Raw genomic sequence first — 27,405 nt, 5'->3', positions numbered from 1 at the left:
GCTCATCAAGAGAATGCCAAGAGTGTGCAAAGCAGTCATCAAAGCAAAAGGTGGCTACTTTGAAGAACCTAGAATATAAGACATATTTTCAGTTGTTTCACACTTTTTTGTTAAGTATATAATTCCACATGTGTTAATTCATAGTTTTGATGCCTTCAGTGTGAACGTACAATTTTCAAAGTCATGAAAATACAGAAAAATCTTTAAATGAGAAGGTGTGTCCAAACTTTTGGTCTGTACTGCACATATATACACACAATGTTGGTGTGCTGTCTTTCTATACAGGCTATAAGCTTTGGTGTTCCACCTAAATTATGCTTTTTTTTGTTTTTGTCACCTGTTCCGCAGTTATAGCAAACTGTTAAGACTTTGTCAGAATCATTTCTCAAGAATTAAGACAAAACATTGTGCTGGTGAGCTATATGGGCATTAAAATACAATGCAAATGATAAATTGGTAGACATCTGACCTCTCAGAGTCCCACCATTACTAGAATAGAGGACCATCGTCCACCAAAATGACCACAGTGAGGAAGCACGTTTTATCTCTTGCCCCATATAGAGGTATGGAATAGCAGAATGCATGATTGACTGTGGCTCCATACATTTCTTTAACACAGATGTGATGATAGGAGGGGGCAGGTGCATGGGGTCCACTCTTCTAGCAATCGGTGGAGTGATAAATTGTAAACCGCTGGAATATATACTTTTGCAACAATCTTTTTTTGAAAGAAGTGTGGGCATTGGGAGATGAATAATTTATGAATACCATAAAATCATACACATGCTATGCTAGAAAACATGTTAGAATACTACACATGTAGAGCAAATAATGTACTATATCTGGCTTGTTGTGGTCTTCTAGATGGCACTACAGAAACAATCCTAGTGTCATGCTTCTGGATTCGAACCCTTAGTTCTATGTTCTGTGGTCGGAATCTCTTCCCGCTGAGCCACAACAGATACATCTTTTCTTTGGATTTTTTAGTTCCGTTATCTTTGTTTCTGTCAGTTTTGGGCAACAGGTGTTTTTCATTTAAACTGTTTGTCTGTCCTATCACCTGTCGGGTGCAGCTTTAAATAGCTTCCCCTACTGGTGTTTCCTGCTGGTGGTAGACTTTGTTGGATTCATTCACTTTGCTGTAGTTTGTGTCAGTTGCAGCTGTTTTGTGTGTGATTCCTTTACTCCTTAGGGAACGGCTTCTCTAGCGATCCTAAGAGCTGCTAAGGACATTATGTTAGAACCCTCCTGTTTGTTTTTTCCATTTTGTGTTTTGCGGTCACGTAACCATCTGCCTTTATATTCCAGCTCTGCCCTTTTGGCTGTGCTGGACTTCAGTGTTTGACTGTTTCTTTAGCCAGGTGCTTCTGTGCCTTTCTCTGTCAGTTTGCTTGGTCCTTCTGGGACCTCTAGTACTTTTTTGTCAGTTTGTCTTTTTGTGTTCTGCAACTACTTTTCTGTTTAGGAGGTGTCCCATTTTTGTCCCAGTCCTTAGTTCTTTTAGGGACCCCTCCCTTAATGCTATAGGTCTTTGTTCAGACTAGCTGAGTACTAAGGCGGGTCTGTTCACTATGAACAGGCAGCCCGCTACATCGTAAGGATTCAGCTTAGTTTTACTGTAGGGACAGCTTTCCCCTATCTTTCCTTAGTTCATGTTGCAGATCATAACACATTAAGGGTAAGCTGCCATCGAGTGGGGGCGCCATTGTGTTATCTTTGGGTGCAATTCCGTGCGGTCAAGCAGGGACAGATCAAAGTCAGAGAAGGGCGTTTCCTAGTTTGAACAGGGACCTATCAGATTCAGGTGTTTGTTTCCCTGGTTTGTACGTTACCCGTATGTACAAAATAGATAATATTTTAAAGGGTTTGTCAGGTCTTTTGCTAAAAGTCTATAGTCACTTCTAAACGATCAAAGACTGTGCACTGCACGTATCAGATTCTATGGGACCTGCGGCAAGATATGCATACTTCCATATAAATTCCGACTAGACCTGCATGGCCTTGCTCAATTCACTTGTAATTGAGCAGAGCAGCAGGCGTCTAGTCGAAATGAGGCCGGAAGAATGCAAGCCGCATATTGCGGTAACATGACCGCCAGCTCCCAGCGTAAAACATGGAGAATCCCGACAGCACGCACGCACGCTGTGAGGATTCAGAAGTCTGCAACCTCTTTCAGTTTAGACTTTTGGAACCAATCAACATATTTGCAACTTTAAAAATGATTTTTTTTTCTCCAATGCAAAATATGGTAATAAAAAATACAAATCTGCGCTTGACTAAAAATATTGGTTTGTGTCTACAGCTCCCGTATGTGTCTCAAACCACTACATTGAAAGGGCACTTTATTGGGGACACCCCTCTTTTGGCCCTCAAAACCACTGCATGGTGTATATTCCAGTAGGTACTGAAATGGGTCTGCAGGAATATTGGTCCATGTGAACAGCATAACCTCTTGCAGTTGCACGTGGCATCAATTTGAAAATAGATGGCGATAACTAACATTACCCAAACAACCCATTCTACATCGTTCCAGCGATGCTCTATAGAAGTAAAGACCAACTCCAGTCCTCAAGAGCCACCAACAGGTCATGTTTACAGGATTTCCTTAGTATTGCACAGGTGATGGAATTATCACTAGGTCAATACTAAGGAAACCCTGAAAACAAGATTTTTTTGTGGCTCTTGAGGACTGGAGTTGGGGAACATTGCTCTATAGGCTTAAGATGTGACACCTGACAAAAAGGATAGCACCAAATTCTTACCCTACGATAACATAGTCCTACAGAAATCTGGATTCAATTGACCACTGCTCAGTAAAGAAGCTTTTTTGATCACTGGAGTCTTTAACTTCATATTTCCGTTAAACAGCAGTGGAACTAGTCATCGGCTATTATAGTCCATCCGTGCTAACGCGTTGTACGGACATATAAGGTAGAACACCAATTTTTTTGCTTGAGCACCATATAGTCGTCAGAATAATTCTCAGCATCCTCCTTTGACCCTTTTTTATGTCAAGTTTTTTATGTCCTCAGGAAGTTTTATCTCATCACATTATTTCCAGGACCACCATTACATGAGAAAACCCCACAAAGCTGGAAGATTTTCTCAAACCGGCCCCCGGTTAGTCAAGCACCACTGACCACAGTTTGTAGACAAAAGAAGAAATAACGTAGCTCCCAACATCAATATTGTTCGGGATACACCGAAAAGTTGATGAATGAGTACCAATTTCTGCTGGTGAAGCTCAACTATTATAGAACCAAAGAAGAAAAAAGGATTTTCCGACACATCCATCCATAAAATTCATCTTTTTATTAGAAATTAATTTAAAAACAGGAGGATCCATCATGTGGATAAAACCTTACGCATTTCTGGCGTACACTATGCAATTAGTCATAGAAATATTTATTATGACTAAGGGCGTAGTATAGCCCGAAAAGCGTAAGGTTTTATCCAGATAATGGATCCTCCTGCTTTTAAATGAATTTCTAATAAAAAGATGAATTTTATGGATGTAAGTGCCGGAAAATCCTTTTTTCTTCTTTGGTTCACCACTGACCACATTTTGATCGAAGTTTCATAGATCCCTTGATTTCCTATTCTAAAGTGGACTCAAACTATTCAGTGGAAAAGTTGCTTACTTGAGGTCTTGCTGCACTCCGGGGACATGAGTCTAATTTGCATACAGGAAAGCCATTGAGTATATATGCCCCTGGTTCTTACACAGACCCATGTAATATTGGCAAATACCTTCAATTAGAAATGTAGTATAGTTTTTTTTTTTGCAGGACCTTAGGTATCCATGGTTACGACCACTATCAACCAGCCAATTAACTGTCACTATATCAGTGGTCGTAACCATGGATACCTAAGGTCCTGCAATGCCTGCACATGAGGAAAGAGACATACAGTGGTGGCCAAAAGTATGGGCACCCCTGCAATTCTGTCAGATAATACTCAGTTTCTTCCTGAAAATGATTGCAATCACAAATTCTTTGGTATTATTATCTTCATTTAATTTGCTTACAAGGAAAAAACACAAAAGAGAATGAAGCAAAAATCAAATCATTGATCATTTCACACAAAACTCCAAAAATGGGCCAGACAAAAGTATTGGCTCCCTCAGCCTAATACTTGGTTGCACAATCTTTGGCCAAAATAACTGCGAACAACCGCTTCCGGTAACCATCAATGAGTTTCTTACAATGCTCTGCTGGAATTGTAGACCATTCTTCTTTGGCAAACTGCTCCAGTTCCCTGATATTTGAAGGGTGCCTTCTCCAAACTGCCATTTTGAGATCTCTCCACAGGTGTTCTATGGGATTCAGGTCTGGACTCATTGCTGGCCACCTTAGAAGCCTCCAGTGCTTTCTCTCAAACCATTTTATAGTGCTTTTGGAAGTGTGTTTTGGGTCATTGTCCTGCTGGAAGACCCATGACCTCTGAGGGAGAACCAGCTTTCTCACACTGAGCCCTACATTATGCTGCAAAATTTGTTGGTAGTCTTCACACTTCATAATGCCATGCACACGGTCAAGCAGTCCAGTGCCAGAGGCAGCAAAGCAACCCCAAAACATCAGGGAACCTCCGTCATGTTTGACTGTAGGGACCGTGTTCTTTTCTTTGAATTCCTCTTTTTTTTTCCTGTACACTTTATGTTGATGCTTTTTCCCAAAAAGCTCTACTTTTGTCTCATCTGACCAGAGAACATTCTTCCAAAATGTTTTAGGCTTTCTCAGGTAAGTTTTGGCAAACTCCAGCCTGGCTTTTTTATGTCTCGGGGTAAGAAGTGGGGTCTTCCTGGGTATCCTACCATACAGTCCCTTTTCATTCAGATGCCGACGGATAGTACGGGTTGACACTGTTGTACCCTCGGACTGCAGGGCAGCTTGAACTTGTTTGGATGTTAGTTGAGGTTCTTTATCCACCATCCGCACAATCTTGTGTTGAAATCTCTCGTCAATTTTTCTTTTCCGTCCACATCTAGGGAGGTTAGCCACAGTGCCATGGGCTTTACACTTCTTGATGACACTGCGCACGGAAGACACAGGAACATTCAGGTCTTTGGAGATGGACTTGAGATTGCTCATGCTTCCTCACAATTTGGTTTCTCAAGTCCTCAGACAGTTCTTTGGTCTTCTTTCTTTTCTCCATGCTCAATGTGGTACACACAAGAACACAGGTTGAGTCAACTTTAATCCATGTTAACTGGCTGAAAGTGTGATTTAGTTATTGCCAACACCTGTTAGGTGCCACAGGTAAGTTACAGGCGCTGTTAATTACACGAATTAGAGAAGCATCACATGATTTTTCAAACAGTGCCAATACTTTTGTCCACCCCCTTATTTAGGTTTGGTGTGGAATTGTATCCAATTTGGCTTTAGGACAATTCTTTTGGTGTTTTTTCATTGAAGACAAATTAAATGAAGATAATAAAACCAAAGAATTTGTGATTGCAATCATTTTTAGGAAGAAACTGAGTATTATCTGACAGAATTGCAGGGGTGCCAATACTTTTGGCCACCACTGTAGCGAATCAGAAAAACTATACTAAATTTCTAATTGAAGGAATTTGCTAATATTATTATTAGAACACATACTACATATTGGGATAGGATCATAGAGATGGGAATACCCCTTTAATATTCTTTCCCAAAAAAAAAATCCGTTTGAGTTGGAAATCACTTCTAAAGTCTTGCATCATACTCTAATATGATGTAAAGAGATAAAAATCTCAAACAATCAAGTGTTTAGATTCTTTACTAAGCTTTCTGTATCCCATATTTTGTAACTCCAAGTCACAGACCCCACAAAATAAAAATCTAATAGGGGATTCCCCTTTAAAAGTGTTGTACAGCTTAAAAACACCAAGGTTACTTACCGGTAGCCGGTTTTTCCAGAACGCATGACAGCACACCTGAGAGAGAGGATCCGCCCTTCAAAGACAGGAAATCATCTGAAATAAAAGGGCGGCACCTCTCCCCCGCTTCAGTTGGTTACAGAGCATTGAGAGGCCCTCCATAAAAAAAGAGTTAAACACAAATCTAACACCACATCAAATAACACCCATATGGTGAGAGAGAAGGGGGGGAATATACGGGTGCTGTCATGGGTTCTGGAAAAAACGGCTACCGGTAAGTAACCTTGGTGTTTTCCCTTCACCCAATGACAGCACACCTGAGAGAATTTTGGAGAAAGAAACACCTTAGGGAGGGACCACCACTTGTAGCACCCTTCTACCAAAGGTTAAGTCAGATAGGCAGGATAGATCCAAATGGTAGTGTTTGAAAAAGGTAGATGGTGATGACCATGTAGCGGCCTTACAGATTTGATCTATCGATACCTCTGCCTTCTCTGCCCAGGAGGTAGCCACGGCCCTGGTGGAGTGAGCTTTGATGCCGTCCGGGATCGGGGTGCTACTTGTAGAGTAGGCTAAGCAAATGGCCTCCCTAATCCATCTGGCTTCAGTTGCTTTCGTCACCCCATACCCCTTCCTACTACCCTGGAAGGCTACGAACAGGGATTGGCTACGCCTCCACTGGCTAGTTACCTTTATGTATTGGAATAGAGCCCTTCTAACATCAAGGTTATGAAACTTTTGCTCCCCTGGGTTTTTTGGGCTGTTACAAAAGGAGGGCAGAACAATTTCTTGAGATCTATGAAACTTGAGCGCAACCTTAGGAAGGTAGGCTGGATCAGGCCTCAATACTATTCTATCCTCAAATATTTGCGTATATGGAGGATTTATGGATAGAGCCTGTAAATCACTTACCCTACGGGCCGATGTTAAGGCTACCAAAATAATTTTTTTGAGAGTTATGTATTTTGCTGACAACTCCTGAACTGGTTCAAAGGTTTCCACAGTTAGTGCGTCAAGTACTAAATTTAGGTTCCATGGAGGAACTTTGGGTATTGAGATTGGCCTAGATCTACCGCAGGATTTATTGAACCTTGTAATCCATTTATTGGCTGCAATGTTAAGGTTATATAGCGCTCCCAAGGCAGAAACCTGGACCTTAAGTGTACTGGTAGCTAGACCTAAATCAAACACCTTCTGTAAGAACTCCAGGATGGATGTAATTGGAGGTTTTTGGCTTAATGGATTTCCTAGAAAATGTAAAAATTTTCTCCATGTTCTACCATAGATTTTGGTGGTTATGGGCTTTCTACTTTTTAATAGAGTAGACACTAAACCTGATGAAAACCCTTTGCCCGTCAATATTGCCCTCTCAATTCCATGCTGCTGGGTGGAAACAGTTCACTTGAGAATGGAATATTGGTCCCTGAGCTAGAAGGTCTGGGGTCTCTGGTAGGATCCATGGGTCTGATTGTGACATCATCCTCAAAAGGGAGAACCATGGTCTCTTTGGACAGAAGGGGGCTATGAGAATCACTCTCGCTTGATCCTTCCTGATCTTCCTCACCACCAGAGGTATCATAGCTATTGGCAGGAATGCATAGGCCAACTTGAAGCTCCAAGGAATTTGGAGAGCATCTATTGCCAAAGGGTTTCCCCTTGGGTCTAGTGAGCAGAATTTCTCCACTTTCCTGTTGTTTTTGTCGGAGAACAAATCTATCTCTGGTAGACCCCACAGCTGTACTATCTGATGGAATACTCTGGGATTCAGGGCCCATTCCCCTTGTCTCAACTTGTTGCAGCTTAGGAAGTCTGCTTTTGCGTTCTCTATGCCTCGTATGTGTAGCGCTGTGAGAGATAAAAGATTTTTCTCAGCTATATGAAAAAGCCTGCCTACTGCTTCCAGAAGAGAATAAGATCTTGTTCCCCCCTGGTGGTTTATGTAGGCCACAGTGGTTCTGTTGTCCGACACAACCCGAACATGGCGACCCTGGAGTAAAGGGAGGAAGCCTTCTAAAGCGTTTCTCACCGCCCATAGCTCATAGCTCTTTTAGATTTGATGACCCCTTTTCCTCTAGGAATGGCCAAGGGCCTTGAATCATGTGATTTTCTAGGTGTGCGCCCCACCCTGAGTTGCTTGCATCGGTCGTGATGATGTCCTGTACTGGTGTGTCCCACTGGACCCCCCCGAGATAAATTTGACCTGTCTGTCCACCACAAGAGGCCGTCCCTGGTTCGCAAGGAGAGATGTACCTTTCCTTCTAAATACCCTTTTAACAATCTTTGTGCTGACAAGATTTCCCACTGAAGGTTTCTTGTGTGAAATTGGGCCCACTTGACTGCCGGAATGCAAGATGTTAGAGTACCTAGCAGGGACATAGCCTTCCTTAAGGACATGTCTGGGGTGTGTATGGCTGCTGAAACCAAATTTGTGACTTTGTCTATTTTGCTGTCGGGTAGAAGACAAGTCTGACTCTCTGAATTTAGGGTAAACCCCAGAAAGGCCTGGATCCTTGCGGGCTCTAGCCTTTGCATTGATCATCCAGTGTAAATTCTGCAAGACAGCCATGACTTGATTCAGTTGTGAAATACAGTGGCTCTCTGAATTCCCCACTATAAGGAAGTCGTCCAGATATGGTATTATAACTGTATTCTGAATGCGGAGAAAGGCTGTTACCTCGGCTATCAGCTTGGTGAATACCCTTTGAGCAATCGACAACCCGAAGGGAAGAGCTTGGAACTGGAAGTGTCTGAGACTTCCTTGAATGTAAAGAGCAACCCTTAGATACTTTTGATGACCTGGGTGAATTGGGACGTGATGGTACGCGTCTTTGAGATCTATCACTGCCATAAAGCAATTGTGAAAAAGAAGCTTTATTGTTGAGTTTATTGACTCCATTTTGAAAGTATGGTTGTTTACAAACCGGTTGAGGCCCTTTAGATTTATAATAGTTCTGAATGAACCGTCCGTTTTTTTTTATTAAAAAGAGAGGGGAATAAAATCCCCCTCCTTTTTGACTCACCGGAACCTCGCATAGCACTTGCTTGTTCAACAGGTTCAAGATCTCTGATTCTAGGGCCAGTTGTTCGTCTGGGGATTTTCTTACCGGAGTTATCACAAACGAGCGGTATGACTGCTGAACGAGTTGAATCCTTAGTCCATCTCTCACAATGTTGAGGACCCAGGGACTGGAGGAAATGTTTTCCCAGGCATGAAAAAAATGAGAAAGTCTCCCTCCAACTTGTGGCTGGGCGTCATTGTGGAGGCTTTTTGTAGGCAGTGGAGGGACCCCCGAACATATATCCGGACTCATTTTTGTTTTTAAAATCTCACTTTCTTTTTTTCTCCCGGGGGGCGACCTCTACTAAATTTCCCCCTCCGAAAATAGGTCTTTCTGGCATCCGTCAAAAACCTAGGGAACCTTCCTTTCCTGTCACTTGCTTTCTCAAGGACATCGTCCAATTTTTTGCCAAAGAGAATTTGGCCGTCACAGGGGATAGAACACAGTCTAGACTTTGATTGTAAGTCCCCAGGACATCCCTTGAGCCACAGAGCTAGTCTAGCCGCGTTTGATAATCCAGCCGACCTGGCTGCCAGTTTTACTGAGTCAGCAGAGGTATCTGCTAGGAAGGCAGCTGCACCATGCAACATGGGGAGGCTGGCTAGAATTTTTTCCCTTGAGGTCTTTTTATTTTTTAGCTGATCTTCCAACTGTTGTAACCATACCATAAGGGGACGAGCGGTACATGTTCCTGCAATGGCCGGCTTTAGACCTCCTGCTGCGGATTCCCAGGCATGTTTTAAAAAGGTATCCGCCTTCTTGTCTAAGGGGTCTCTAAGTACCCCAGAGTCTTCAAGAGGGAGTGCCGATCTTTTTGATGATCTAGACACTGCAGCGTCAATTTTTGGCACCTTGTCCCAGTTCTCAGAGTCCTTTAGGTCAAAGGGATACTTTCTCTTTGAGGATGAAGGCAAGGCTCCTACTTTCTCAGGTTTCCTCCATTCTCTATTGATAAGTGCCTGGACCTTAGCGTTCACCGGGAAGGTGCGTTTTTTCTTTTCTTCTAACCCTGCAAACATGATATCTTCTAGGGACTTAACGGATTTATCTTCCTTTAACCCCATAGTGTTTCTGACGGCCTTTACCAATTTGTCTGTGTCTTCTATAGGGAAGCATGGTCTCCCCCCTCTATCGCTGTCCGAAGAGGAAGAGGATGAGGCCCCACTATGATACTGTCCAGCCGATAATCCAGAGGAGTCAGAGTCAGAAGAAGGATCAGATATGATTTTCCTTCTTATTTTCAAAATAGTTTTAAGGGAGCTCTCTACCTCCGATCTGATAACCGATCTGAGGCTGGCTGCAAAATCCGGGGTACCATCACAAATAGTTTTTTGAATGCAGTCCGAGCAGAGCTCCTTCTGCCAGTCTATTGCTAGCGGGCATTTGCATATGGCACATTCTCTGTTCCGCTTCTTGGCGGTTACTTTCCTGGGTTCCTCCTGGTGATTTAAACACACAGTAGGAGCCCATTAGCAAAAATATCTAGTGACATTCACGAAGATCACTCACCCTGCCACTGCGGATACCGGAATTGAAGGCTTTTTCAGGATACGCGACGTATCCCTCCTGGAGACCGTGGAGTCATGAGAAGCTTTACCCCTCTGACACGGACGACCGCTGCGCCTTCCGCTGGACCCTCTAGACCGGCGAGCAGACAGAGGTGGCGATGAAGGTGATAGCGACTGTGGCCGTGGCGACAGCTACTGTTACTCCATGTCAGACATTATGACGAGCAGCGTTCTGACCCCAGGTGCTCCTCTTTATAGGGAGACGGGCGAAGTCAGCCACCTCCTGGTCCCTGCGGTCTCCCTTGCGGTAATTAGGCCCCTCCCCCAGGCGCCGTTCTCCTCGCAAACGCCGCCAGCGTTTTTGCCATGCCGGCCGGCATTACACAGGGCGCCGCCATGTTTTCCTTTGGCGCCGCCCCCGACGTCATAGGGCACGCCCTACCCAGCGTGCCACGCACCATAACGTCAGAGGCACATGACCGCGGTCACATGGACGGCCGGGGGAGGGCGGCGCGGCAGTGTACGGAAGTCCAGGACCTCTGCACCACCTGCGCCAGCATGTGCGACAGGTCCTCGGGGAACCTGCGGACGGCTCTACCAGCACCTGAAGGCCGGCGCCACGGTCAAAACAACCCTCTCTTCCAGCGCTGGGACAGGTCTGGGTAAGTTTTTCTTCAGCATAACAGCCGCCTGATTACTTCATGAGGATTCCCATCAAGGACAGGAAACCAACTGAAGCGGGGGAGAGGTGCCGCCCTTTTATTTCAGATGGTTTCCTGTCCTTGAAGGGCGGATCCTCTCTCTCAGGTGTGCTGTCATAGGGTGAAGGGAAAAAGTGAGTTTCATACACCTCAATAGGGAATCCTAAATTAATACGGTGTGGTCTTCTGTTCAGGATCTTCATTTCTTGGATAGTGAATAGTTGTAAGAAAAAGGATCCCTAGCTCTGGAAGACCTATCCTGTTACAAAAAGTCCATTGATTTGAATGGGACTGTGCGATCCTTATGTTTTCTGTGAGATGGTGCTGTGGGAAAAATTCAATACTTACTGCTAGTTTAAACCACAGAGTACAGCTTATTGCAAAGGGTTCCAGCAGGTGGATACTTAAGGCCATGTTCACACTAGGCGTTTTTTTCAGTGTGCAAAGTCTATGAGATTTCAGAAATCTCATGCACACATATTGTTTTTTGTGTCATCAGTATTTTGTGTTTTGCCTGTTTTTTTGCACAATAGAGCATGTCACTTCTTTCAGTTTTTTTTCTGCATTTTTCACTCATTGAAAGTAATGGATGGTGAAAAATCACTTAGTGTGAACATAGCTATGAGGGTTTGCTGCATTTTTAGTGAAAAAAAAAGGAAGTACAGAGGTATGTGAAACTCGTTTATTTTTAGTGATTTTCCCATCTTGTCATGGTCACCTGAGATGGCAGTTTGGATTAGGACAGTTTAATTACATTAGTGATTTGAACAATGTAAACATTGACTAAGCTAGGTGTGAGATTCAACAATACCTGTGGCCCACGGAGGTGTGAAATTGAACAATCTCTGAGCAACTCAACGGCCGACCATAGTGTGAAAATAAATAGAGTTTTAAAACTCAATGCACTGCCAGTGTCTAAAGGCCCCTTCACACTAAGCGAGATCGCTGCTGAGTCACAAGTTTTGGGACGCAACAGCGACCTCAGCAGCGATCTCGCTACGTTTGACACTTAGCAGCGACCAAGCCCCTGCTGTGAGATCGCTGGTCATGTCGGAATGGTCTGGACATTTCTTTGATCGTTGAGGCCCCGCTAGGTAGCATTCATCGGTGTGTTTGACACCTTACCAACGACCTTGTAGGAATCCAGAGTACCCAGAGGAAACACACACACACAGGGAGAACGTACAAAACCCTTGCAAAGGAACAGTGTTACCCACTGAGCCACAACAGTGCCCAATTTGTAATCAAATTTTTGCCAAAGCACTGCTCTAATAAATAATAAATGTCCAAGGTAGCTCCTTAAGAAAGCTCTTGCCTATGTTTTTTTTCTGCTGGACCAGGGGTGCCACATGAGAAACTGTGGCTGTTGTGGAGGGAAGAACTTAATTCTGCTTATTATTATTGTTGTTTTACATTACTTTTTATCACTTAATATTGAGCAGAATTAAATATGTTCACTAGCTGCTAATGTTAATATATGTTATGATAGGGCTTATTGTAACATGTATTCTTACTTGTCGCAGCAAATCAAAACTATATAATTTACTACTTTTTATAAAGTTTATATAAAGCAGTAAAATAATTCTGCTCCGGTTATTTAGTCATGTTATGTAGTCCTTGTAACTTGGTCCACAGTTCCCAATACAATATGACCCCCCACAGTACCCACACACAGTATGAGGTCACCACATAGGATATCATCACACAGCCCCTCAAACAGTAAGATGTCCCTCAAACAGTATGATGCCCCCTACACAGTAGGATGTCCCCACACCGCCTAAATACAAAGTATTATGTCCCCATGCAGAATGATATCCCTACACAGCCTCCTCACACAGGATTATGTGCCCACACAGCCCCCCTTCATAGTATAACATCCCCACACAGGCACACTACAAAGTATAATATCCTCACACAGACCCATTACACAGTATAATGTCCCCACACAAACCCCTTTACACAGTATTATGTTCCCACACAGCCACCATACAGAATGATTTTCCCACACAGACCTCTTACACAGTATTATGTTCCCACAAAGCCCCCCAAATCAGAATAATGTCCCCACAAAGCCCCCTTACACAATATTATGTCCCCACACATCTCCCATGCAGAATGATGTCCCCAAACAGCACCCTTACACATTACTATGCCCCCACACAGCCCCTATGCAGAATGGTGTCCACACACAGCCCAGTATTCTGGGCCTCCACTCGGCAGAATGATGTATAAAGAAAAAAAAAACAACTACTCACCTAACCTTGTTCCACCGCTGCTCTGGTGTGTGCTGTGTACTAAGGCACTGCTGGTGTGATGTGCTGGTGTGATCACTCCTGTTGCGTGCTCATAAAACACTGGCTCAATGATGGAAGAGGAAGCTGACAACTCCAGGGAAAGTGAGACATCGAGCAGGGGGTGGCTGCATGGGACGTCTCTGCCTAAAGCCCTATGGCTTTTCCTTTTACGCACCGGAACAGCCAAAGGTGTGGCCCCACGGGCCAGACATCGTTTGAACCTGTGATGGATAACCAGAGCTAGTTACTACTGGCATTCAGAATCTACTATGATCCATTTAATTGCAGGGTATCTGAATTGAGTCACTTGTACACTTTAAAGACTGCTGAGCCATCTCCAGTGTTGTCTTGTCCTTGGATTACTAACTTGTGACCCAGTTACCAGTTATTTCCTCTACATTTCTTTTTTCACAAACTCATTTATTTTAGGAAAGCGACAAGCTTACATTTGGCTTCACACTGTTTTGGATTGAAAACATTCCCCGGGGTCATTTCAAAGGTTGTTTGTGGTTTCTCGAAAATCTTCTAGCTTTGTGTGTACTTTAATTTCTTCAGGAAATCATAGTCAAACGAAACTTGTAACATCTAAGACCATATTCACACGGAAGTCTTTGCTGCCATTCGAAACACAAGCCATGACGCCAGGGTGGGCCCGAGCTTTAGATGTTAGATTTGACTGCAAAATGTTGTGCCGTATCCATCATATGATGACGACTCCAAATATCTAGAGATGGACCCAAGTGACTAATAATTCAGTCTTTTGAAGTTTTTGATATTTTGGAGGCAAGAAGGACGCTACATGCTGCAATATTCTGAGAAAAGCTGTAAACAGCTAGGCAAACAAAATCATGTGTGTTTATAAGGCACAATCCATTAATAAACAGCCAATCAGCTATACAAAAACAGATTAGCCTTCATTTACTTGCCCGTTTACACGGGCCAAAGAATGTTCTATGAACATAGTACGCTTCTATGCACAAAGGACATACACAAGTAGAGCGTTTTGCTACTTTGTGGGGTGTACGCCAGCTTGCTTAAATGGGCCAATAGTTGGGAGCAACTGACCTAACTCAAAATGCCATCGCTTTATGGCTTTAGGGGTTTTGACCTCTGGAACCCCCATGGATCCCGAGAACGAAGGCTATGCAGAGCTGGTTTAGTGCCGTGTCCCTCACGCGGCTTTTCCTGCACCGTGGCCCCATTCACCAACTTGCAGAATTGCAGAGCTGAATTGCCAAGGAGTCGTCTTTATTTTTGGGATTGTGAGGTTCCCAGAAGTTAGTCCCCTGATCTAAGAATTAGTGGAAGTCCAAGAGGTCAAATACTCACAGTTATGGCATATCCTAACAATAAACCATTACTTTATAATATGGGAAAACTCCTTTAAAAAAGATTTTTTAAATCAAGAAAGACCAATAATCATTTAGATCATATATCACACTTTTACGGATGTTTATTCAGGAACAGAAACCTGTCCCGAGCATCTGAAAGGGGTAGTTTTTTCAGCATGTTCATGGTCAAGTGCCAAAATATGTCTTCAAGAAAGCTGAAAGCCTGGATGGAGAGATTCTGATAACATGTTCAATGCTGTCAGATGCATGATGTCACAGACTGCTCGAACCCAAATTACTAAATATATCATGAAATATCAACGCATTTTGCCATTTACAAATACGTCTATATTACAACCATGCATCTGATAGAAAAGAGGTGAGTAAAAGACAATAAAAATTTGGGCTTTAACTTAAACCTATCCCAACACAAGGGAGATGTTAGAAATGTTTTTGTTACATATTTAACCTTCCGGTTAATATGGTTCTGAACCTCCCGATGCCCGTACTTTGAACCCCGGTGACGGGAGGAAATTAACTTTATTCGCCCTGTCAGTGCTCAGCGTTCAGTCACGGGGGCGGCGGTCCCGGGACGGCTTCAGTCACCGCTCTGGGTATCGTGGTTCGGCCGCCGCTCTCTTTACACAGAGCAGTGACTGAACCCACACTGGTGCTGCCACCCCAGTGACTGAACGCTGAACACTGACTTGGGGAATAAAGTTAATTTCTTCCCAGCAGCGGGGCTCAAAGTGCAGGCGCTGGGCAAACTATTAACCTGCAGATTAACTGTGTTTTTTCAAGTGACGGGTTCCCTTTAAAGGGAATCTGTCACCCCCTGGGACCTATTAGACCGCTAATATGGCCATACAGGTGATAGAAATGTGAATCTATAATTACCTGTATGGCCCATATTAGCGGTCTGATTGCTGTGTAATAGCTTTTTATTAAATTAGTTCTGCCAAGCTTCACATCTAGGGGACGCAAAGAAATGCCCGCCTACATAGTCACCCCACCTTCCCAGCACATCACAGGGCCCTGTGGCGTGCAGTTCTCGGCTGGATCCTGCGCCTGTGCTGTTTCCTCTGTACGGACGGCGCGCTTCTCCCTGCATTCAGTGTAGTGTTGTGCAGCAGGGAACTTGTGCGCAGGCGCCAGTGAGTCACTTTGCGTTCCCAGCGCCTGCACACAAGTTCCCTGCAGCACAACACTACACTGACGGCAGGGAGAAGAGCGCAGTCCGTACAGAGGAAACCGCGCAGGCGCGGGATCCAGCCAGGAACTGCACGTCACAGGGTCCTGTGACATGCAGGGGATGTGGGGTGAGTATGGAAACAGGGCTAGTAGGCGGGCATTTCTTGGGGTCCCCCGGACTTGGAGCTTGGCATAACTAATTTAATAAAAAAGCTATTACACAGAAATCAGACCGCTAATATGGGCCATACAGGTAAGTATAGATACACATTTCTATCACTTGTATGCCCATAGTAGAGGTCGGATAGGTCCCAGGGGGTGACAGATTCCCTTTAAAATACATTATCTGGGCTTTTCCTTCTGTTTTCTTGTTTTTTCTAAGTTGTCCTAAGACCAGATAGACCAGAGCTTTATTCATTGTCAGTGGGACTGCCAGAGACAGTCGAGCACAGCACTCAGCTATCTGTAATAGTCCTATAGACAATGGATGGAGAATTGGTGTACAAGCTTCAAAGCTGTTCTATTCAGACAGAGCACTGCACAGCCCCATTCCTGAGATCGGTGAAGATCCTAACGCTGGTACCCCAGTGATTAGCGAGTTATTGCTATCAACGTGCTATGTTCAGAAAAGCCTCTTTAAGCGTCTTCTGTGGAATATAACTTCAGAGAAAATAAGATAATATCAAACTTTGCACAGTGTTAAAAGCGTCCCACAGGTTGTTAAAGGGAAAACCTAGAGAGATGAACTAGAATAAAAGTTGCTGTGCATGCAGCATGTAAGCGCATGCTCACACTGGCCACTAAACAGACAAAAACCCAATATAAAAACATAAGCAAATACCTGGCAGTAAATTAAGTCGTCCCACTACATCATGGTGACCCTATTCGGGACGGCCCTAACCTCGAATACTAAAGCCTTACCATTTGTCAAGTGACTTGCATGTGGATAAGAGCAGAGAAGGACTGAAAACCGGCTAGTAGACAGGCAGTCATGGGGAACCACATGAATATAAATGTTAATCTCATTATATTCAATTAGTTCCCGATGGCTGCGTGTCTACTAGCCGGGTTTCAGTCCTTCTCTGCTCTTATACACACGCAAGTCACTTGAGAAATGGTAAGACATTAATATTCGAGGTTAGGACCATCCCAAATAGGGTCACCGTGATGTAGTGGGATGACTTTTTGCATTTTTTTTAATTAAAATTATGTTAATTATGCACCCTAATCTATTTTCATGCACTATTGCTGTTTACTTATTGCACGGTATTTGCTTATTATGATTTTATCTTGGGTTTTTGTTTTTTTTTAGGTTGTTAAAGGAGTTGTTTGGTGGGAGTCCTAACGCTGAAACCCGCACTGATCGTCAGAATGAGGCACTTTTATCACTGTTAGAATGGAGCAGCAGTTGGACCCTTACTGATTAGCAAGCTATCACTAAACTTGTTTTCACTGGACAACCCTTTTAAGATCATACTCTGACAGAGAACCATATTTTACGAGAATTAAATCAATTCTCTGGTAATGGAAAAAAATTAAAATAACTAAAGGAAATGTCGTGATAAATTAAATACATTTAAAGGGAACCTGTCACCTAATTCATGAACCATGGCTAGCATGAATCAGAGCCTGGCTGCACAATTGTAGCCGAGTATATTTTTCTCTGAAAAGCTCCAGCGTTTCAGAGAGAGTATATTTTAAATATCCGACTCTACCGGATTCTCCCAGGTGATTGACAGGTGTCTCCCATAGTGTGAGACCTCTTAAACCCCTCTAGCAGAAGTGGGAAGAACCAGTCAGGGGTGGAGCTGGACAAGACTAGCCCTATCGTCTAACTATATTGTTTCTGAAATGCCAGAGCAAAAATTATACCAGACTGCTATCATGAAGCTAGGCTCTGATTCATGCTGCCTGTGGTTTGGGCTGCATGAATCTGGTGACAGGTTCTCCTTAAAAAAAATTGATTTTTTTTTCCTAGACAGTTAGCACTATATAAGATCAAAACTGCCGCCATCTGGCTACACTGATAGAAACCAGTCCTATAATGTTGATATAACAGGTGCTTGTGAGCATGTGCAGTAGGAAGCTCCGCTTCTGTGACCTGGAGATACCAATACATTGTACTGTCAGTCTATCTCAAAGTCATGGGGGCCACTCAGCAAGTGCAAAGAAATGGAATAATGGCAGCATCAGCAGCTTCTTCTTACCACGGCACTCCTAGTATATCCAGCATTAGATCAGTTAGACAGGGTGGACAGCCGTGTGAGCAGCCTTTTCTTACCTCAGCACTCCTGGTATCTCAAGTATTAGACCAGAAAGACTGGGTGGACAGCAGTACAAGCAGCCTCTTCTTACCTCAGCACTCCTGGTATCTCCAGTATTAGATCAGAAAGACAGGATGGACAGCAGTTTGAGCAACCTCTTCATACTTCATCACTCCTGGTATCTCCAGTATGAGATCAGATAGACATGGTGGACAGCAGTGTGAGCAGCCTCTTCATACTTCAGCACTCCGGGTATCTCCAGTATGAGATCAGATAGACAGGGTGGACAGCAGTGTGAGCAGCCTCTTCTTACCGGAGCACTCCTCGTATTTGCAGTATTAGGAAAACCACTGGGAGTGCATCTTCCTAAACATGGAGGGAGTGAAGCTTTTACCACACAGGCCCTGGTCCTTCTAACATTATTGTACTTAACAAACCAAGTGCGATTTGCTAATTAAAGGTATTTAGGAACAGATTTATAAGTATATTTTCTTTACTTTTTTTCTATTACACGATAGCCCCTTTAAGAAAAATCCAATTACCATGCGGAAGACTTCTTATTCTGATTGATAAGGCATAAGGCAGATTCCGGCACTCATAGTACGGTTGTGTGTAAATACTGTGGTGACTGTCACACCGCAGACCAGCTGACTGCTCCATCATCTCTGGGGAAACACATTTCACTCATCTCGCAGACAGACTGCTATAAAATGCTAATTTTATTTCAAATCTGTTTCCACTTCTGCTATGAAAGTATTTTTTTGTCTGTTTGAAAAATTAATGAGGAAATCTCACCAAAAATGATCTCAGATGCACGGGGAAAAAAAGAAAAATCTTTTCTCCATTTCTACATTTAAGGATATTATTGTCATTTCTCATGACTGCCAAGCTCCACAGAATTGCATAGCGAGGATACGCCTCACTTCACAGTCCGTGTCTTCCAGAAATATGTGTAAATGGATGCAAAACACAAAATAATGCTCCAAAATATAGAACACATACAGTATTCACTAACATCCACTAACATCCAGTACCCACAACTGTAATAGATGTAAATGTTTTTTTTTTCTGATTTGTAAGGTCTAGTTGATACTTGTAGTCCGTGCTATCTTCATTTGCCTGTATTTTGGTGTAAAAGACTATATTGGTCATTAAGGTCATTAATGACCAATATAGTCTTTTACACCAAAATACAGGCTAATGAAGATAGCACGGACTACAAGTGTACCGAAAAGTATCAACTAGACCTTACAAATCAGAAAAAAAAAAAAACATTTACATCTATTACAGTAATTAAAAAAACACAATCGCAATAAAATAGAAAAACTGCTCCTAAGGAACCGCAATACTTAAAGGGAATCGGTCACCAGGTTTTTGCCACTAAATCTGAGAGCAGCATGTAGAGAATGTGACCCTGATTCCAGCAATGTGTCACTTACTGGGCTGCTAGCTGTAGTTTTGATAACTGTCAAGAGAGCGTGCTGTCAGTGTGCACTGTAAGGAGAGAATGAGAGAGCAAAGATCATCCCCTCCAATCCAAATACGTCAACTGCGGGGGTGGTCTCTGATCGCCGGGTTTTCTCCTTACAATGCACACTGACAGTGCGCTGTTTTGCTGGCTTGTCACTTATCAGAGTCGGAGAGCAAGCGCACTGTCACTGTGCACTGTGATTCTCAAACAAAGTGTCATCAAACGGGAAGTAGTAAAATTAAAAAAAAAGCTAGATAGAGAAGACAGGGAACCATTGGGGATTTTTTAATTAAAGTACAGTGAAGGAAATTAATTATTTGATCCCTTGCTGTTTTTGTAAGTTTGCCCACTAACAAAGACATGAACAGTCTATAATTTTAAGGGTAGGTTAATTTGAACATTGAGGGAGAGAATATTCCTAAAAAAACAAGAAAATCACATTGTATAAATTAGATAAATTTGCATTTTGCAGTGAGAAATAAGTATTTGATCCCCTACAAACCATTATGAGTTCTGGCTCCTTCAGACCAGTTAGACGCTCCTATTCAGCTCGTTACCTGCAATAAAGACAGCTGTCTTACATAGTCACCTGTATAAAAGAGTCCTGTCCACAGACTCAATTAATCAGTCAAACTCTACCCTCTACAAGATGGGCAAGACCAAAGTGCTTTCTAAGGATGTCAGGGACAAGATCATAGACCTGCACAAAGCTGGAATGGGCTACAAAACCATAAGTAAGACGCTGGGTGAGAAGGAGACAACTGTTTGTGCAATAGTAAGAAAATAGAAGAAATACAAAATGACTGTCAATCGACATCGATCTGGGGCACCATGCAAAATCTCACCTCGTGGGATATCCTTGATCATGAGGAAGGTGAGAAATCAGCCTAAAACTACACCGGGGGGGACGACTTGTTAATGATCTAAAGGCAGCTGGGACCACAGTCACCAAGAAAAACATTGGTAACACATTACGCCTTAAAGGTTTAAAATCCTGCAGTGCCGGCAAGGTCCCCCTGCTCAAGAAGGCACATGTGCAGGCCCATCTAAGTTTGCCAATGAACACCTGGATGATTCTGTGAGTTATTGGGAGAAGGTGCTGTGGTCAGATGAGACAAAAATTGAGCTCTTTGGCATTAACTCAACTCGCCATGTTTGGAGGAAGAGAAATACTGACTATTACCCAAAGAACACCATCCTCACTGTCAAGCATGGAGGTGGAAACATTATGTTTTGGGGGTGTTTCTCTGCTAAGGGCACAGGACTACTTCACTGCATCAATGGGAGAATGGATGGAGCCATGTACTGTAAAATCATGAATGACAACCTCCTTCGCTCCACCAGGACATTGAAAATGGGTCATGGCTGGGTCTTCCAGCAAGACAATGACCCAAAACATACAGCCAAAGCCACAAAGGAGTGGCTCAAAAAGAAGCACATTAAGGTCATAGTGTGGCCTAGCCAGTCTCCAGACCTTAATCCCATAGAAAACTTATGGAGGGCGTTGAAGCTCCGAGTTGCCAAGCGACAGCCTCAAAATCTTAATGATTTAGAGATGATCTGCAAAGAGGAGTGGACCAAAATTCCTCCTGACATGTGCGCAAACCTCATCATCAACTACAAAAAACGTCTGACTGCTGTGCTTGCCAACAAGGGTTTTACCACCAAGTATTAAATGTTGTTTGCCAGAGGGATCAAATACTTATTTCTCACTGCAAAATGCAAATAAATGTATCTAATTTATACAATGTGGTTTTCTTGATTTTTTGGATATTCTATCTCTCAATGTTAAAATTAACATACCCTTAAAATTATAGACTGTTCATGTCTTTGTCAGTGGGAAAACTTACAAAAACAGCAAGGGATCGAATACTTACTTCCTTCACTGTTTATTAAAGAGGAGATTAGATTACGACATTAAATAGATATGCATTTATGATTAAAATACCTGTTAGGCTTGGACCACCCCTTTAAGGTATATTAATACATAGCATTAATAATAAGTTTGTCTCTGCATTAAAAATGCAAGGTATGACCAGAAAACCATAGCAAAATGTGTTGTGTATTTGTGATGCGGTTTATGATGTGTCATTTATTCCTAAGCCATTTTGATCTTAATGGAGAAAAACAACTGTAAAAATCCTAAAATAATTCACGTGCTGCGTTGAAAAAAAAATGTTGTTTCCTTTCCCTTCATCCCTTTCCTGACCCCTTGTTTCCTATACTGTAAAAATCTCCTAATAAAAAGAATTTTAAAGAAAAAAAATGTTGTTGTTACTGTAAAAAGCTGTTTTTTTTTTCCATTAAAAAATGCATAAAATGCATCAAAAACGTTACTTGGACAATTATGTCTATGTCACAATTAAGGATGCTGCATTCAGTGCTGGCTGTAAAGTACAGGTGGCAGCAGGCTGCAACTGCAGTGATCTGTACATAGCTCTGATTGCTTCAGTTTATCCCTTTCAGGCTTTTTTTTCTTTTTTGCTCCAATTCAACTCTATATCCCTCACTTAATATTGTTACTTCCATAAATGTCAGAACTCTAAAGATGGAACGAAATAAAATGTAAATATATACAAATCTTAGAATTGCCAATTTTAATTTACTTGAATAAAAAGGGACCATAAAATTGTATGTACCCCCAAAAAAGGCACCATTATCAATATTAACGAATGCTCGACCCCCCCCCAAAAAAAAAACAAGCGCCTGTAATGTATAGGTCTCATAACTGTAATTCTTTATTTTAAACAGTTGATGGCATAAAAAAAAAACTAAAAAAAATGAAATTGAGAGTTTGAAAACACAAAAAAAAATGTCCTCTGTTGAAAATGGGTTAAAGAGGTTTATCACCAGGACCTTTTTTTTTTACTATGGGCTTAAAAAGTAACAGGCAGGTAGTTCCTAACATAAAGAACTACCTGCCTCCTCTTCCCTGCGCCAGTTCAGAGCAGAGATCCAGTTAACAACCGACTTCCCGTAGTCAGGCAGCGGGAACTGGCTGTCAATCAGTATGACGTCGGCAGATTTGTCTCGTCGACAGAGCAGAGCGGAAGAGAAGACTCTGCTCTGTCGACACGACATCAGCACAGCACTGTGCCGGCAGAGTTCGGTGCCGGTCACAAAAGCCAGGTAGGTAGCTTGCCTGTTAGTTCTTACGCCTGTAGTAAAAAAAAAAAAAAAAAAATGAAGTCCTGAATAACCCTTTTAAGTTTGTATGAGAGAGTTTTTATACATAATAAGAGTTATGCGAGAATGAAGCTTAGCTGTCACCTAGACTCCTACAAACAACATGACAAATAAAAAGGTTGAGATGTAGCTTTAGGAGGCTTACTTACCGTAGCTTTTGTAGAGCTTTCTTGTAAATCCCAGATCATCAAGTAATTATCCGCCAGAGACATCATTTTTTTCCCGTCGCCCAATGGTTCCCAAGTGACACTAAAAGAAATAGAGACAGATACGTAAAGGCTGTTACCATTCACCTTATGAGACAACGATGTGTAAAGTGAATGTCCCACATTCACACTGTTATTTAAGGTTCTCATACAGGGCCCCCCAATCTCCAGCTAGATAGAGAATGAAATAATTCAGATTCAGGCACTACAAAGGGGTAGAGAGCCCAGGAGCTTACAACATCCCATTCATAAAGCAAAATCAATAAGCAAACACTACGCTATAAGCTCCTAAGCGCCCTGTGTGGTGGCCATAAGAGGTTCCCGCATTATAATAATAAAGAGGACCTGTCACCATGTCAGATACGTCTGTTTCAGTCAATACTTGCCATAAAATAACATGGCTGAATTAGGTTTTCATATATTTCTGCAGTGTGCTGCTCCTCTATTATTACTCCTGAATTTTTATGAATTGACAATTGGGTGTTACCCTTCTCCTTTTCCTAGAGGAGTGTGTCTACACATTCTGTTATTAGCAGCACTGATCGGACACACCCTCAACTGGTAACGCCCAGTTGTCAATTTATTCCTAAATGTCTAAAAAATAACATGAATGCAGAACTCTAAGAAAAAAAAATCTTCCAGCATTGTTTAGGAGTCCAAGTATTCATTAAACATATTAAACACTAATGTCAAGAAAATAGTGATTAAACACTCTTCGATAACGAATAAATCAACACAGTTCTGAATCTCAATACGCAGTAAAGAAACAAAGAAGAGAAATGAAAATCAGCATAAAAAATGAAATCTTTATTAATAGAATTTAAACCATATGATAATTCATAAAACACAGGGAACCATTTAACCCATCCACATATAGACTTCACAAAAAGCACAATTTAAAGAGCTATGGCTTCAGTTGTCAACGGTATAACCCGAAGTAATAGTGGACCTTGAACAACCAATTATCACATATATATTCTCTGTACAGCTTAAACCTTCTGTCAAAATTGGAACTATTTAAAGTCTAAAAGAAAAAGACTTAGGAGAAAAAACACATAGTAAAGGGTCTAAGCCAACCTAAGTACCCAAGGAGGCCAGAAATAAAGTGCATAGTGCAACAAATGACCAAGAAAAGCCCACAGGTGCAGGTCAGCTCCCTAACAATAGTAATTCTTCCCTATCAGAGCTGTGGAGTAGTAAAAAGGCTGATCTAAGTAAAGTGCATAGTGCACATGGATAGAGAAAACAGCACAGTGGCAAAGACTGGTGGCACTCACTATATGCTGGCAAGTCCATATGTGTGCGGATCCTCGATGACGGCGTTTCGCCATTGCTTCTTCTGAGGGGCGTCCCAAATTGTTAAGAGTAAAGAACCTCAAAATCTGGGCTTACAAAATTGAAGGCCCCTTCCCCGCTGTCCACATGTAGAGCATTGCTTTAGTGCGGATAATCAACTTAATTTATATGGGTTGTGTCTCCAGAAGCACAAGCTGGGCACATTGTAGCTTCCGACTACATATGAGTTACTGCCGCATTCGAGAAATATTTCTTAACAAATTGTATGGTTTGTATAAATGAAAAAATTGCAGCTAATGCAACATTTTAGTGAAAAAAAATGCAATTTTTCATTCCACTTTGTATTAATTACTTAAAAACGAAGGGCTATCAAACTTCTTGACAGCGGTTTTGAATGCTTTGAAGGGTGCAGTCATTAATATGGTATCACTTGTTGGGTTTTTCCAATATACAGATCCCTCAAAATCAATTCAAAAGTGAATAGGTCCCCAAATAGTAGATTTTGTAAATGGTGGAAGTTTGGAACCTATTTCAGAAAATGGAATTTGGTCAAGATTAATAATGTCCTTTATGCTAAGAATCTAATTCCAAACATGCATAGCATATAAAGAACTATCTTCAGGGTAAAGAGGAACAAGGAGTCCTGGAAATGATGATATGGCCCCTACAGAGCCCTGATTTCAACATCATCAAGTTTGGCATTACATGAAGAGAGAAGGATTTGCACAAGCCTAAATCTACAGAAGATATGTAGTTACTTCTCCAAAATGTTTGGAACAACTTCCCTGATAACTTACTTCATAAACTGTGTGGAATTGTACCTAGAAGAATTGATGTTTCGTTGCTGTTTTGAAGGCAAAGTGCTGTCACTCTAAATGTTGATTTGATTCGGATTTCACATTTATTCCTTCACTTTGCATTTTTGTTAATTGATAAAAATAAACTAATAGAATTTCTATTTTTGAAAAATTTCAAACTTTGCAGCATTTTTTCTACACCTTCCTAAGACTTTTGCACAGTATTGTATGTAGAAGCATTCCAAGTTATTACCACATGACAAAGATGCGAAAATTCGGTGTGGCGGTAAGGGGATAATTAGAACTTTTGTTTCGACAGCTTTGTATATTGCAAGATACAGAATTAGTCTCTTTCTTATAAAAATCTATGCTAAGGAACAGTAAAACTCACTTCTGGCACTAAAATTCACAGATCTTACTTTTTCTATGTATTTCAACAAGCCTAGGGTTTACCTCCTGATTCTTAAAACATAAAATCTGGATGATAACAGTTATTATAGCGTGTAGGCCATTATGATCTCCAAGAATCAGTATTGCAGCCTCACATATAGATGCACTGGACTGATTGAGAACCCCACTCCTTATCGGTGATTGACATCCTCCAGCCTTCCAATCTCATGATTACACTGCTCCCATCACACATCCTTCGATACACTTTTTAGAATAACACAAGTGCACAGGTCACCACTCTTCCAAGATGATGACATTCACATCCCGAATTAGATGTGAACATCACTTGAATTTAAGAAGGAAGGGTATGAGAAAAAAGTTTAACTAAAAGGTACATTGTATAATATAAGAGAAGTCCTTGGAAACACAAGCCTTCATAACTCATGTAGGGATTCACGCTCAGCAGTAGGCAGCATTCACACAGGCAAGGCGGTTTAGGTCCAAACACACAGTTTTAATGCCATTATAAAACTCCAAGCGATTCATAACTAAAACAGTCTCCTCTGTACACGGAGATATAACAGCAAGTAAACATTCAGCAGGCACAGATAAAGTGTGGACCCACCCAAACCAATTACAGTCCTTTCTCCTGGAGCAAACTTTACACACAGAAGATGCACTGTCCTACTGTAAGAACCCTCCAGTTTGTTTTTTCCATCTTGTGTTTTGCGGTCACGTGACCATCTGCCTTTATATTCCAGCTCCGCCCTTTTGGCTGTGCTGGACTTCAGTGTTTGACTGTTTCTCTAGCCAGGTGCTTCTGTGCCTTTCTCTGTCAGTTCGCTTGGTCCTTCTGGGACCTCTAGTACCTTTTTGTCAGTTTGTCTTTTTGTGTTCCGCAACAACTTCTCTGTTTAGGAGGTGTCCCATTTTTGTCCCAGTCCTTAGTTCTTTTAGGGATCCCTCCCCTTATGCTATAGGTCTTCATTCAGACTAGCCGAGGACTAAGGCGGGTCTGTTCGCTAGGAACAGTCAGCCCGCTACATCATAGGGATTCAGCTTAGTCTTACCATAGGGATAGCTTTCCCCTATCTTTCCTTAGTACTTGTTGCAGATCATAACACCTACCAGTCTCGGTATCACCTTCAGCCTGAGCTCAAGCAGTTTTCACCGCCAAACAGAAGTGTTCAACTGCATGCAGAGTTCACACTGAACAGGCTGAAGCTTCCACACGTTACTCTGCAGCTACAGCACACAGACTGCTCAGCTTTCCTAGCTCACCCGTGCAGTCTTCATTCAGAGAGAGACTCCGCCTTGTGTCTCTCCCAGTTGCAGCTCACATTTTGGCTGGTCACTCACCAGCTTCAACACACTCCACTCTGTTCAACCCCCCCCCAGCAGACTGACACAAGGTGAACCCATTTCCTGGTTCTTAGCCAAAGCTAGCCAGGTGCATCTAATCAAGACCAGCAGTGTTAGGATTTAACCCAGTCCTACCTGGCTTTGCTACACACATGCGTGTTAAATTAAGGAGACTCTCTTATGGGTTGGTTATAATAAATTTAATCTAAAATCTATTTTGAGAGTCCAGTTGTACTTTTTATTGAAGTAAATATGTCTAGATGTTCGCCCATCTAAGAAGACGACAACTATGGAGTGCACGTTCAGACTGGTTTGTGAAAGATCTCCAATAAATCAGATTTACTAAGCAAGCTATTAAAGGTCATATAAAATATTAGTAAGCTACCAGTAGGTAGAGAAAGTTGTAGACTTATGTAACGGTAAAGGGGAACAAGCAGTTAATATGTGTGAGGCAATTAATTTGCATCAATTTCAACATAAATGAAAAGA

At 42.2% G+C, this 27,405-nt stretch overlaps 1 protein-coding gene across 1 annotated transcript in view; it reads right to left on the bottom strand.

The window, feature by feature from the left end:
- Positions 1–27,405, bottom strand: part of EIPR1 (EARP complex and GARP complex interacting protein 1) — a 285,709-nt gene that overhangs the window by 72,646 nt on the left and 185,658 nt on the right. The window contains exon 5 of the mRNA XM_073674209.1: positions 23,015–23,114. Within this exon, the coding sequence (XP_073530310.1) occupies positions 23,015–23,114 (100 nt within the window). The remainder of the gene's footprint in view (positions 1–23,014; positions 23,115–27,405) is intronic.

Source organism: Phyllobates terribilis, unplaced genomic scaffold (genome assembly GCF_046119375.1).
Source record: "Phyllobates terribilis strain yellow unplaced genomic scaffold, ASM4611937v1 Scaffold_3__8_contigs__length_932513732, whole genome shotgun sequence".
In the NCBI taxonomy this organism is placed as follows: domain Eukaryota; kingdom Metazoa; phylum Chordata; class Amphibia; order Anura; family Dendrobatidae; genus Phyllobates; species Phyllobates terribilis.
The sequence above is the reverse complement of the archived record's forward strand: the minus strand, read 5'-3'. Positions and strand labels throughout refer to the sequence as shown.